The following is a 12,591-nucleotide window of genomic DNA, read 5'->3' as shown; positions in this document are numbered from 1 at the left end:
TGAGGCTGACATTATTTCCTTTGTTAGTCTCCGTGTGGATAATGGATTCTGCCTGCATTCACTGGCAAGATGTGATTTTATACAGTACGCTTGCACATATGCCGACTCCGGCATTTCAAATAGGCTTGCACTGAGAATTTTGTTTTATTAAAGGCATGTGCAGGCTACTGTACTCTCTGCACACAAATTGGGGTGCAGCAAACGTCAGCTTCCTGGCAATTTTTGCTGCTCTGTCTACTGTAGCAACATCAATAAAAATAAATCTTTCAGAAACATAAGTTCTCATTTGAAATGCAGCGGTTGAGAGTCTCAGTGAGCTTAGTTAAGGGTGAAACATGGGTTAAAGAAAATATCTTTCACCACACGCCATCCATACTGTACTGCAAACTGTCACACAGAATCGAGAAATTCCTCCCTTAAAGATAAATTAATCATAATGCTCTCACAGGATTGTTAAACAAACTGTGTTCTGGCAGTGAGCTGGAAATTCCACTGAGAGCAACAGTACGACTATCCTTTTATTGTGCACAGTCTGTTGGGAGGCCGCTGTTTCATTACTCGCAGATCTGAGCTGCTCTGGGTTCTCATGTCCTACAGCAGCTGGTAAGATGGTGACTGCGTCTCTCCCCAAAGGTCTGTGGAAAGCTCAGAGGGGGGCAGGCAGAGGGGTGCAGGGGAGGAACTCCTGAACGCACTTGTCACTGTGGATCCTCCTCACAGAGACGAGGAGAGGATTTCACTCCAGGTTTAGGCCTCTCTGCAGTTTGGCAGCCTCACTGTAGCCTCCTTGATGGGATTACAGCTCTTACTGTAGTAGATTTTACAGACAATTACCTCTCTCTCTCTCTGTGTGTGTGTGTGTGTGTGTGTGTGTGTGTGTGTGTGTGTGTGTGTGTGTGTGTGTACAAGTAGTTTTTCAGTATAAATGCTTTTTGCTGTGAGGTTTAGGTTTTTAACTGTGCATCAAAAAGAATGAAATGCAAATGGCAGAGATAAAAATCCTCTCCAAAATCCTCTCCAAATATCAGAAGTTTCACCTGGACTTGTGTGTAAAGTGATAAGCCTGGTATCAAATAATCACTGGTAATCAAATCTAAACACAAATAGTTGAGATAATATTTAAGAAACCAGAAAACTGGTCTAGAAAAGCCGTCTGAGTAAGGAAGATACTAACTTCTTCAATTCTACATCTCCACTGTTCATTGACTCAAATTATTCAGATGGTACTCAGCTCTGGACTGAAATAAAATCAGAGTAGGCGGCACTTGGGTTTTGGGAAAAACAGCAGCCAAAGTAATCTCAGCTATTGTTTGCCAGGGTAGCTGACGTTCAGTTCTGGATGGGATAGATTTTAGGGAGGAAAAAAAATTACTATCATTGGACGTCAAGCCATCGAGAGAGAGAGCGGTTTTTGTTATTGTAGAGATATCTGTTTCACATCTCTCTTCAAGGTCCCATATCTATCATCTCTCCATTAATACTATGTAGCCTATACATGCCCCAGCTGGTGGAGAGAGAGAGGGAGAGGTAGAGGGGGAGAGAGAGAGAGAGAGAAAGAGAGAGAGAGAGAGAGAGAGAGAGAGAGAGAGAGAGAGAGAGAGAGAGATGTTTGCATCCATTGTTTTCCCTGAGTAACTGGTGCAAGATCAACACCCTGTGGCAGGATGGAGTATGACTACAGTCACTGTTTCCCTGCAGTACATGATGGGATGGGCTTTGATTAATTCACTTAAACTTCATAGTGCAATTTTACACTCGCTGACACAAAACATTAGATAACTCAGTGAGATTTGAGAGATTGTGCCAAAATCAAAGCAGAAGAAGCATACAAAATAGAAACAGATAAGAGCTGTGTTGTACTTCAATGTAATTTCTTGTAATTTGGAAACGTGGTAGCCTTCTCTGGTCCAATAGCCAATTTTGAGTTAGTTAGTTTAAGAAACTCTACAACTCAACTATCAGCTACAACCCGAGCAACATAATGGCAGTTTTTTCTATGCAGTGCCTCTCATATTGGTCTATAACCAGCATAGCAACCCAAACATATGGGTCTATTACTAGCCATGCCAGCATAATGTCAGCCTGAGACTAAAGAGCGTTAATAATACCTGACAGTATTATTAATGATGTTTGGCGGACGCGCAAATATTTTTGGCCGACTGGGGCCAAAGAGTAAACTATCGATTATTCTCGACTTGGTTAGCTTTGTCTTGGTGCGCAGGTTTACTTGTCAAATTTGAAAAGTAGATTGCAACCAGCTTTGTTGATCTAGCACCATCTTATGGACCGTTTGGCATCTTTTGGAAGTACGTAATAATAATATCATAGAGTTAAATGCAATGTTAATCTTCACATCCCGATCCGTTCATAGATTATCAGTGGCTAGCTACATTAGCTGCACTCAAGATGGTTAGCTCGACATTGTAGCCTAACTACACGCAAAATGAAGCCATGCTAACTAGCTAGCAAACTGTTAGTGTTAACGTTGCTTAGGGTAACTTGGCTAACGCTAGCCTCTATTTACTATCAAACATAACTATTTATCAGCCTTTCCGTGTACGCTGTTGTCAAGGCTTTTGTTCTAGTATGCTTTTATCCTGCTGGTTTAATATTAATGTCAGTCAGGTTCGGGCACAGTCTGATTTCAACCTGAGAAAGTGCATTAGCACCTGTTAATGTTTACGTTAGCTTTCTTAGCGAACGTTAGCTTAGCTAGCCTTGATAATGTTGCATGCGTTGCTTGCTTTACCATTCGCTAGGCCGTATCAGATGAGAGCGCCGCTGTAATAATCGCGTTTAATTGATTATGTGACTAGCCTTTAATTTTCTGAGTGAGCTAATGTTGTCATATATGGGGAAATTAGAAGTTCGTCCTGTATAAGTGGTTACTGAGTAAAGCCTAACTGTGTCATCATGAGCTAACATGAGTCTTGTTTCAGATGATCCCTTCGATAAGCCACCATGCAGAGGCTGCTCATCTTATCTTGCAGAGCCCTACATCAAGTGTGCAGAGTGTGGACCCTCACCTTTCTTACTATGTCTTCAGGTTAGTCGATGACAATGTACAAATATTATAACAGCCCTTGTTGATTCCCTGACCGCTTAATCTGACTGAGCAAGTCATCCAAATGGCTTTGTTTCAGTGTTTCACCAGAGGATTTGAATACAAGAAGCATCAGAGTGACCACAGATATGAAATCATGGTAAGTAAAATAAAAGCAATTTGCATGATTCTTGTCCTCCTAGAAATTATCTCTCACACACACACACACACACACACACACACACACACACACTTTCAGCATGTCTCCTTTCTTTCTCCTCTTCCTCATGCAGACATCAGACTTCCCTGTACTGGAACCTGGATGGACAGCCCAGGAGGAGATGTCCCTATTGGAAGCAGTTATGGACTGTGGCTTTGGGAACTGGTTAGTCCTTTATCAGTCTGTTTTTACTCAATGAAATTGGTCATTGAACCATCTAAGCTGTCTAAGTACTGCACGACATGTTCTTGATGGTAAAGAAGATCTAGTGTGTTGAATTTCATTACAACCAATGGATTTATTCATAGACCTTGGCAATTTTAATTATTTTAACAAACTATATATCTGTCTTTCAACTAATGCTGTACGGTAAATATCTAATAACTCCATTTCTCTCCTACAGGCAAGATGTGGCATATCAGATGCGCACCAAAAGCAAGGAGGAGTGTGAGAGCCACTACATGAAGAACTTCATCAATAACCCGCTCTTCTCCTCCACCTTGCTCAGCCTCCGACAGGCGGAAGAGTCTCGCACTGCAGACAGCGCCATTCCTTTCAAACGTTAGTACACACATCATCCACCTCCTTCATGTTCATGTGTTTTTTAACCGTTACAAAGGTTATGGGAGGATTAAGAAGCGACAGAATCCTTAAAGTGATTCTTCACAAGTTCAGCAGCGGACAATCTTTAGCAGTAGTTGCCTTGGAAATGTGTTGCCAGTCGCCAACCCCCATTTCCCTTCGCTATTAAAGGATAATTCCAGTTATTTTCAACCTGGGCCTTATTTTCCTCGTCTCTGCCACCATGATGATTGATTGTGTTGAAAATGTCATCACTACTTCACTGTAGAGCGTTCATACCTCCAGGTCGCCCAACACACACACACACACACAGGGCCATAGCGGTAATCTCCAACAGTCCAAAAAGCGATTAAAACATGTCCTTTCAGCACAATAACACACAATATTTATTGGAATTGCAATATTTAGATTTAAAATTACAGTAATAATGTTGTACTGACTATGGCCCCCACAGCAGCCAATAGAAAGGTGTGCATACAAAAAGTCTAAGTGAAATATCACTTCCTGAAAGACACTGGCCCAACAGTTGGGATGAAGCAGTTGGTGAGTCAGGAGTTTGTGCTAGCTTGCCTCAGTTCTCCATCTGTCAGAGTGTTTAAGTGCTTGACAAACATTTCAGCATGTTCATTCAGCACAGGCAGTTGGCAAATTCAAGGCAGAGACAATCTTCAGAAACCTACAGTTGTAGGTTTCCAAGATTCTCTTTTTTTGCTTTCCCTGAATTTAAACTAGCTAATTATTTGCTTTATGCATTGCTTTGTGCACTTTAGGCTTTAATTACATTTCTTGTTTTGCTTGCAAAGTGCAGAAAACGGATGCTGTATGCATACTCACATTTTAATGTGCACATATTTCTGTCATCACAGCCACCGACGATCCCCCGAGGCCCACATTTGACTCTGTGCTGTCTCGAGATATGGCTGGATACATGCCTGCCAGGGCCGACTTCATGGAGGTGAGGGAATGGCTGTGTCTTCTTTTGAACATTTCTGTGTTACTATAGCATTTCAACTTTTTATGTTATCTAAATTGTAAAACAATTCAATTTTGAGATGTTTTCTTTGTTTTCAGTCTGTGCCTTATGTTATGCCATGAATAAAGCCATGAGATGGCCACTAGATGGCTCATCTAGTGTTATTGAAATTCTGACTCATGTCCTTGTTGCTGTCTCTCAGTGAGTGAGTCATCCCATCCTTACCCTTTACTCATAAAGTGTCTTAGAATATGAGCATTTATCTATTTATCTAGAGTACCAGACCATATAGACTTCACTTTGACTTAGATCTAACTGACGGTTTATGAAAAGCATCCTTTATTGTCCCATCTAGGAGTTTGACAACTACGCCGAATGGGACTTGAAAGACATTGACTTTGTGGACGATGATTCAGACATCTTACATGGTGGGTAGAATCTTATTAGATTCTCCTTCTTTTTCTTTTTAAAGGAAATGGAAGAGAATGATGTACATTAGGGCATTTACTGCTCTACACAACACACCCTGCCTTGTGTCTTATATATATTCTTCTCCTTCAGCACTCAAGGTTTCAGTTGTTGACATATATCATTCAAGATTAAAGGAGAGACAACGCAGGAAGAAGTAAGTCTTTTTTTTTGTTTTATCATGTAATGACCCCAGTCTATCAATAGATGGCATTATAAGCTTCTGTGCTGTCCTTATAGAGCTTCATTTATCATATTTTGTAGTTTCTGATTGCCTAAATACAATTCTTACTAAATTAAGATTAAGGTAGTCAACAATTGTGAACTTCCGCCTTAATCACAGAACTTCATATTACTAACATATTAATAACTTCTAAACCATCATTATTATGTTAAAATAGTATTACCAGACAAAGAAGACTAGAGAGACTGAGACTGTTACAGAGTCAGTAGTATGGCTATTTAGGCCTATTTAAAGCTCTCAATACAAGCTACAGGAGTCCATTCAGGTGCAACAAACAAGCTGCAGGAGCCTCTATTCACGCCTTGAATATTTTTGAAAATGTGAAAATCTGTCTGTCCCCTGGTGAACATTGTTCTTGCCCAGCTATGGGTTTGACATTTTGCCCGGTTTTAGGCTGGCAGGAAAGACGGCATCTTCACTGCAGTTGACTGCAAGTTCGGCTGTAGAAAGCGTTCACCTTGTCAAAGGTTTTGTCAGAAATAGGCCTATAGAATATGTATGTAGCACATTTTTTAAAATCAAATAAAACGCATTGATTTGACAGTGACTTATCTCTGTGGCTTCAGGGTACCTAATTTAAAAACATATTTAATTTAACGCTCCACTAACAAATTGCATAATTTCTGAATCTGCAGGATGTCTTCTGTGTGCCAGTATACATTTGAACTCCCCATATGATGAAGCATTTTAACAACCAGTGACCTTTGAATTGGCAACCTTTTTCTCCTCTGCTTTCTAGACATGTCAGTCAGTTAGCTGTCTAGAGAACCCCTTCTACCCTCAGCCTGTCATTCTTGGGCATACACAGCCGCTTCCTACTGTAATGCATCCATCAGTAAATCAGCCTTAACGAGGTCATGTACCCCGAACACTGTGGAATGGCATGTGTGGCTGGGGAGGCATGCGTGTTGTGTAGCTCCCCCCTTTTTCGATGCCCCCTCTTTTATCTCTGCTAGCTTGTAGCCTGTCAAAGTGCTTCCAAGCTGGTGACACGGGCAGAGACCCTGAGCAGTGACCCCTGAACCACAGAGCGCACTCATGGGGGAGCCCACTAAGAGCTTCTCAGGCGATTTGACTTGAGTCTCAGACCACCACAACCATTCAACAAATATCACCTAGCTGCTGTTGACAGTATATTATGGGTTTTCCAACACCTTAATCATTTAATGAACTGTAACAGCGAGGTTAATTGTGTATCAGTAAATGCCAAGTTTACCTTTGTAGAAATATCGCGGCTATTAATATGAGTCTGGCATTTAAATCTCTTGTTTTTTTCAGGATTATCCGAGACCATGGACTGATCAACTTGCGGAAATTCCAGAGTGAGTCCTCTTTTCAAATGCACATGGGCTTGGCCGCTACAGAATTCATAACAACTAGGAGAGGCATCTGATATCTAACAGCCAGATCAGCTATGGGTTTGCGTTTCTATGGCTGCATGCGTGCAAACAGCTCCGGTGTAATAACCACCGTTAACCTTTGTGGCCCCTCGGGTAGCTGAAGTGTGGGGACTGACGGAGCTCGTATTTACGATCAAGGCTGTGAATAGTCCAATGGGGGCTGTGTGCCAGAGTGTGCCACAGCATAATTGCTTGACTATGAATAGATCCATATGTAGTGAACGGTGCTGGTCTAATGACTGGATAGGTGGGGGCTTCGTGAGGTTTTATTGATCCACCCCTCACAGGTTGGATTTCGCCAAGCCCAGTAATGTAATCCATTCCATCTCTTGGGTTTATGCATCGGAGGTCAGACAGCAAGAGCCTCCATGAATTTATTTGTCCAATCAAACCTGTTTTCGTTTTTTTTTGTACCTCTGACCGCACAGCCCATTGTTATCTCCAGTTGTTGCCCTGTGAAACTGGCTGTGGTTTGGGAGTCGAAGAGCGCTCCTCATGTTTTATTTATTTATCCTCCAGCCTCCAGTTAGCCCTCCTCCCTTTTTCCCTCCTTTCGCTTATCTCTCCAGTCTTTCAAGACAAAAGGGAACCCAGAGTAGCTGTGGAGCTGCAGACTGGTTGTCATGGAGACTGTCAAAGATTGTGTGTGTGTGTGTGTGTTCATGTGTGTGTCACACACAATAATGGAAGCAGTATCCAAGCCTGGGAGGCTCACAGTGTCATGCCTCGGCAATTGCCGGAGGCAGTTTGACCAACAGCATTATTGTAGTTGCAGGGCAGTAGTCTTTCTGAAGTCCCTTGGGGGCTTGTCACATTAAATGATTCAAGTCTGTATTTTCGTCCAGCAGAAGGTTGAACTCCGCTGCCGTTGCCTTTTTTGCAATCAGTGTGTTGATGCACCGTTACACAGTGGTTACACAGTGGTTCCACGCATTAAAACGTGTCTATGTTGATTTGGCTAACGCCCTTAGAGATGCAGGCTTAATGTTGGTCTGTATCCTGTATTCAGTGTGTTCGCTATACTGCACAGAGCATGACTTAATGTTTTCTGAGTGGCCAGACTGAGATGGTGGCTGCTAATTAGTGTATGGATACAGAAGCCTGGAACTTGACCGAAACACAGAGCCGCTCCTCTCACAACCCCGCGACAGCTTCCCTCTTTGGCTTTGACACTTGTCTGTTACTCAGCAACACTGGTGATGCTTTGAGACGAGCACAACAAGCCCTTCAGAGCGTGTGTTTGTTGGGGGGGGAGGAGGGGGGGTAGAGTGAGTTAAGTGGTGGTGAACACTCATCGGGGGAGCGTTTAGACTGTTACCAGCCTCATTGGGGTGGCTCTTTGATGCAGAGAGGTTACTGGATGTGATATTTTAATACATTTTCCCTGTTGTGCTCCTCAGAAACGCTCTTATCTACACTTAGAAGAATCCGTATAATGCAATGCACCAGTGCGGAAAAATCGACTCACATCAGCACTGTTTAACACGAACACTTAAAAAACAGCTTTTGGTGATGCATTTCTGGGCCGATTTTGTTGTTGTATTTTTCTTATTGTTGTCAATAACTGGCCAAACATAGACAACATAACGTCACATTAAGATATTTCCAATGCAGATGCAATGGGGTTTGACCGCTGAACAATTTTCAACAATGTAAAACATCAACAGTAAACATCAGGTTGTGGTGTCAGTTCCTCAGAATCAAAGAGCGAGGGCTTCTTTCTAGACCATTTTGCACCAACATTCAACAATAATTCAGGGAGAAATCCATTGTAGAAGAGGCAGAGATACCAATTTCTCCACCGACAGTAGCCTCAATAGACCATAATGCAATGCAGTCACAAGACATGATGCATTTTGAGTAAGGGGCGCGGCTGTGATCATTGACATGTCCCACTATTCACAAACTAATTGACTAGCTAGCAATATTTATAATATTGCTAGCCTATAAGCCCACCTTTGACTGAAAGCAACAAGTTAATGGCTGTTCTCTGGGGGTTGTTGAAAGGAATTCTGGGAAATGTAGGAAATCACTAACTAGAGTAGAAATAGACGAGGCAGGCTGAGGGAAAGTGGGTACAGCAAACAACTAAATTACAACACATCATCACAAAATAACTCCTGGAACACGTTGAACATCACACATTTATGATATCTAACAGTGTAAGAGTATCCGTGGGTGGATTCTTCCTTTTACTCACTAGGCCTGTGTTCATATCCACTGCCTACTCAATTTTCTCTCTCTCTCCTCCCTCCTTTTCTCCTTCTCTCTCTCTCTCTCTCTCTCTCTCAGTACTGGAGCGATGCTACCCAAAGGAGGTGCAGGAGCTGTATGATGTCATGAGACGATTTGCCAGAGTGGCTGGACCCATTGAACATGACAAATTCATTGAAAGTCACGCGCGTGAGTATTTGGCTGTATGCACACGGCATTAATACATGCACAGGCTGTACAGTCACAAGCAGAGTAAATTGTTTTTGCAGCTTCCTTCTGATCTGCCTACACATTTCAGATGACAGTCACACAAGACAACACGTTTTTAATTTCTTGGGAAAGGTATTTTCATCACCATGATAACAAGCCTGTCGGATTAGCCCTTGCCCTCATTGTAGTCCACTCTCAATATGTGTGTATGTGTGTCACATGGACATGAGCTTGTTTATGTTTGGGGCACGACTTAACATTTTGTTATCATGAAAGAGTCGAAAACAGCCTGAGTGACGCAAACACTGTTTCACTGAATTAGACCCAGTGTTGGGACCGGGGCTTGGGATGTGCTGAGCTCAGATCTAAAGGGTGGAAGAGTTCAAGTGTCTTTCTGTCTGTCTATAATGGGATGTATGGGTGTGTCTCGGTTTAACTGCCACCATTTCCTTTCCTTGCAGTGGAGTTTGAGCTGAGGAGAGAGATCCGCAGGCTGCAGGAGTACAGGAAAGCAGGGATCAAGTCTTTCTGCAGTGAGTCCCACCTGACCTTTCTCACCACACTAAGGCTCCAATTCAAAGTTGGCTGACTTAAATCACATCACAGTCATATTCAGACTGGAGCTGTGCGTATGCTCAAATCTTGTTTTTGATTCGACATCCAAATTATTGAAATCAGCCATTTGCAGCACCAGCTCTCCGGTCTGCCAAGTTTTTTTTTGTCAGTGAATAGTTTTTGGGATATGGGGTTTTCAAAGCTTCTGGCATGCTCCCTTTTAAAAGAGCACTTTCCTGCACTGAAACAACATTGGCATTCAGGTCTTGGTGACAGTCCATGAGTCACAGTGGAACAAACAAATTCCTTGTAAATTCAGATGCTTAAAATATTTGGCTACAGTTTGTTGACGCATAAGGGACAACTGAATACTGGCTCTACTTTAGGCTACTCTTGGAATAATGTCAGATAACAACTGGGGTAATGAATAATAGACTGAGGATACACTTTGCCCTTTTATTTTGGTAAATTTTCCAGAACGGTTTCTCTCCCTTTAGCCTAACCACCCCATCACACACCCATTATTCAAAAGGATGTTTTCCCACCTAAACCCACCCACAAGGACCTCCAGATAATTAGTCACAACCCTGACTGGGCATATTGCTTCTACCTACCCAGCCCTCACAAATTGAAAGGGAAAAGTACTAGGTTTTAAAGAACTGCATTGGAACAATTGTACCTTTTTTATTTTTTTATTTTTTTAATCCAGTGTTTTGAAAACTCCCCTGTGATCTCTATTGACCTCCCTGTGTATCCGCTGTCAGGTGCCAAGGTGTATGAGCGGGTGAAGCGCGTGCGGGAGGATGAGCGGAGGAAGAGGACCATGCTGTGTGACGTGCTGCAGTACATCCAGGACGGCCGGGCCTGCCAGCAGTGGCTCAGTAAACAGGCTGCCATGTGAGAGCGCGCTCCTTTTTACCCTCCGTGTAATGGAGGGGCCGGTGACGCCCCGCCGCCTCAGACAGCCTGACCTCTGTCATCACACTCAACACCGGACATGCTGAGATGAATAGAGCGGACATATGTATTGCTGTGCATCGCACTTCCACCGCAGTCTCTTCCTTACGTGCGATTTGTGCCTGAACAATAATTTTAGTCTTTTTTTAGTGTGCCGCTGCTGTTGTTATTACGCTTTTCATCCAAGGCTTTGTCCTTGGGTTTTATCCAAGTTCTACTAATTATCCTACCTTTAGAAAATCTAGTCGGCGCGATGATTCATCCTCTCATTGGATGAGGATCCTGGAGAGTGAGAGTAGTGAATAAAGCCCAGACACGCTGTGTGTATTTGGGGTCTGTGTGTGTGTGTGTGTGTGTGTGTGTGTGTGTGTGTGTGTGCGTAAGCCTGTAGTGACGATGACTCTCTTCCCTCTGATTACAGAGATGCTGGCATCACTCCTGTTGTCACAACGATCACCATGTCAGGTATGAAGCCTCTGTCTAACCCCCCTCCAACCTTCCCTCCCGCTCCCTCTCCTCTGTTTTCTTGGCATGGCCCCAGGCACAGGCCCGTTAATGTATTCTCAGAGACGCTCCTCCGTAAATACACTCGAAAAATAGGACCCGAACATGCATATTTATCTCTTGCTTTTTTCCCTTTCAAATTTGCTGCCTTTTTCTTAACCTCAAGTGCACAAATGGGACGCATACTCCCACACAGCTATATTTACACAATTTGCACAGCGTAAATATTTGTTCCCACGTCCCTTCCAGCAAAGGGATTAACTGGATTTTGTCAAGCTGCCATTATGTTATCAGAGGTGTAGACCAACAGAGGAGTGTTGTATGACTGTTACTGAATTCTTGTTTTACAGCAACAGGTAGGCGGAGCGCTCCTCCCCTCAACCTGACCGGACTGCCAGGAACGGAGAAGCTCGACGAGCGGGAGAAAGAGGTACAGCTGTCTCTCCTCTGTCCCCAAGGGGTCACACAGAAAGACCAAAGTAGGACATTGAATATCTTTTCCAAACGCCACTGTGTCTGTGTAACCCTCATATTCGCTTTGTGCCTGTAGCTGTGCCAGGTGGTGCGGCTGGTACCAGGAGCCTACCTGGAGTATAAGCAGGCCCTGCTTAATGAGTGCAGGCGGCAGGGCGGCTTGCGGCTGGCTCAGGCCCGGGCGCTGATCAAGATCGACGTCAACAAGACACGCAAGATCTACGATTTTCTAATCAAGGAGGGCTACATTAATAAGGCCTAGGACAGCCTGAGTCTCTGCTTTGACTGCAGGGATGATTGGATTCTAGTTAGTGCTACACGTCATTTTATACTCATGTTGTCACAGTAAAATTGTGCGCCTGTGTCTCGTAAAATGAGTCATTGTTGCCCCCCTCTTTGAAATATTTTAACATTTGTAAGGTCTTTTTGTGTCTTAAATGTATTAAAAATGACTAATCTCTTTGTACAGTACTTTGTCAGCAAAGCAGGAGCCCATATAAAAATGAGGATGTATTTATTTCTCCTGTAATAAAATGTTTTCTGTAAAAATATTTGTGTTATTTTATCTTTAACCAGATTTGTCCTACTGGGATTTAAGATATTGTTGAGGCAGACCTGGCTTGGACAAGATGCAGATAATCCAAAACAATACAAATGACCTCAATGCACCTGTGATAAGAGCAAGCAGGAGACACAGTGGGTGCAAGAAGGAGAGAAGAAGAGCAGAAAAAGTGGATCAGTTGTGAG

General features: G+C 43.1%; 1 protein-coding gene across 1 annotated transcript; it reads left to right on the top strand.

Moving 5' to 3' along the window:
• Positions 1 to 2,234: 2,234 nt before the first annotated feature.
• Positions 2,235 to 12,362, top strand: tada2a (transcriptional adaptor 2A). The gene is made up of 15 exons (XM_071914629.2): positions 2,235 to 2,306; positions 2,940 to 3,046; positions 3,144 to 3,203; positions 3,337 to 3,428; positions 3,667 to 3,824; positions 4,712 to 4,800; positions 5,174 to 5,246; positions 5,380 to 5,443; positions 6,809 to 6,852; positions 9,223 to 9,333; positions 9,816 to 9,887; positions 10,674 to 10,806; positions 11,288 to 11,331; positions 11,721 to 11,800; positions 11,921 to 12,362. Exons 1-15 carry the CDS (start codon positions 2,282 to 2,284, stop codon positions 12,104 to 12,106), a joined length of 1,338 nt encoding a protein of 445 aa, XP_071770730.2. The 5' UTR covers positions 2,235 to 2,281; the 3' UTR covers positions 12,107 to 12,362.
• Positions 12,363 to 12,591: the final 229 nt, after the last annotated feature.

This window comes from Centroberyx gerrardi, chromosome 6 (assembly GCF_048128805.1).
Source record: "Centroberyx gerrardi isolate f3 chromosome 6, fCenGer3.hap1.cur.20231027, whole genome shotgun sequence".
In the NCBI taxonomy this organism is placed as follows: Eukaryota; Metazoa; Chordata; class Actinopteri; order Beryciformes; family Berycidae; genus Centroberyx; species Centroberyx gerrardi.
This window is presented reverse-complemented; position numbering and strand designations above follow the sequence as displayed.

What these genes read in the sequence shown, in the direction of transcription:
- tada2a (XM_071914629.2), top strand. Translation starts at nt 2,282, where the DNA reads ATGGACCGTTTGGCATCTTTTGGAA. An exon ending in CCGTTTGGCATCTTTTGGAA is followed by an intron (nt 2,307 to 2,939) that starts GTACGTAATAAT and finishes GTCTTGTTTCAG; the next exon opens with ATGATCCCTTCGATAAGCCA. An exon ending in CACAACGATCACCATGTCAG is followed by an intron (nt 11,332 to 11,720) that starts GTATGAAGCCTC and finishes CTTGTTTTACAG; the next exon opens with CAACAGGTAGGCGGAGCGCT.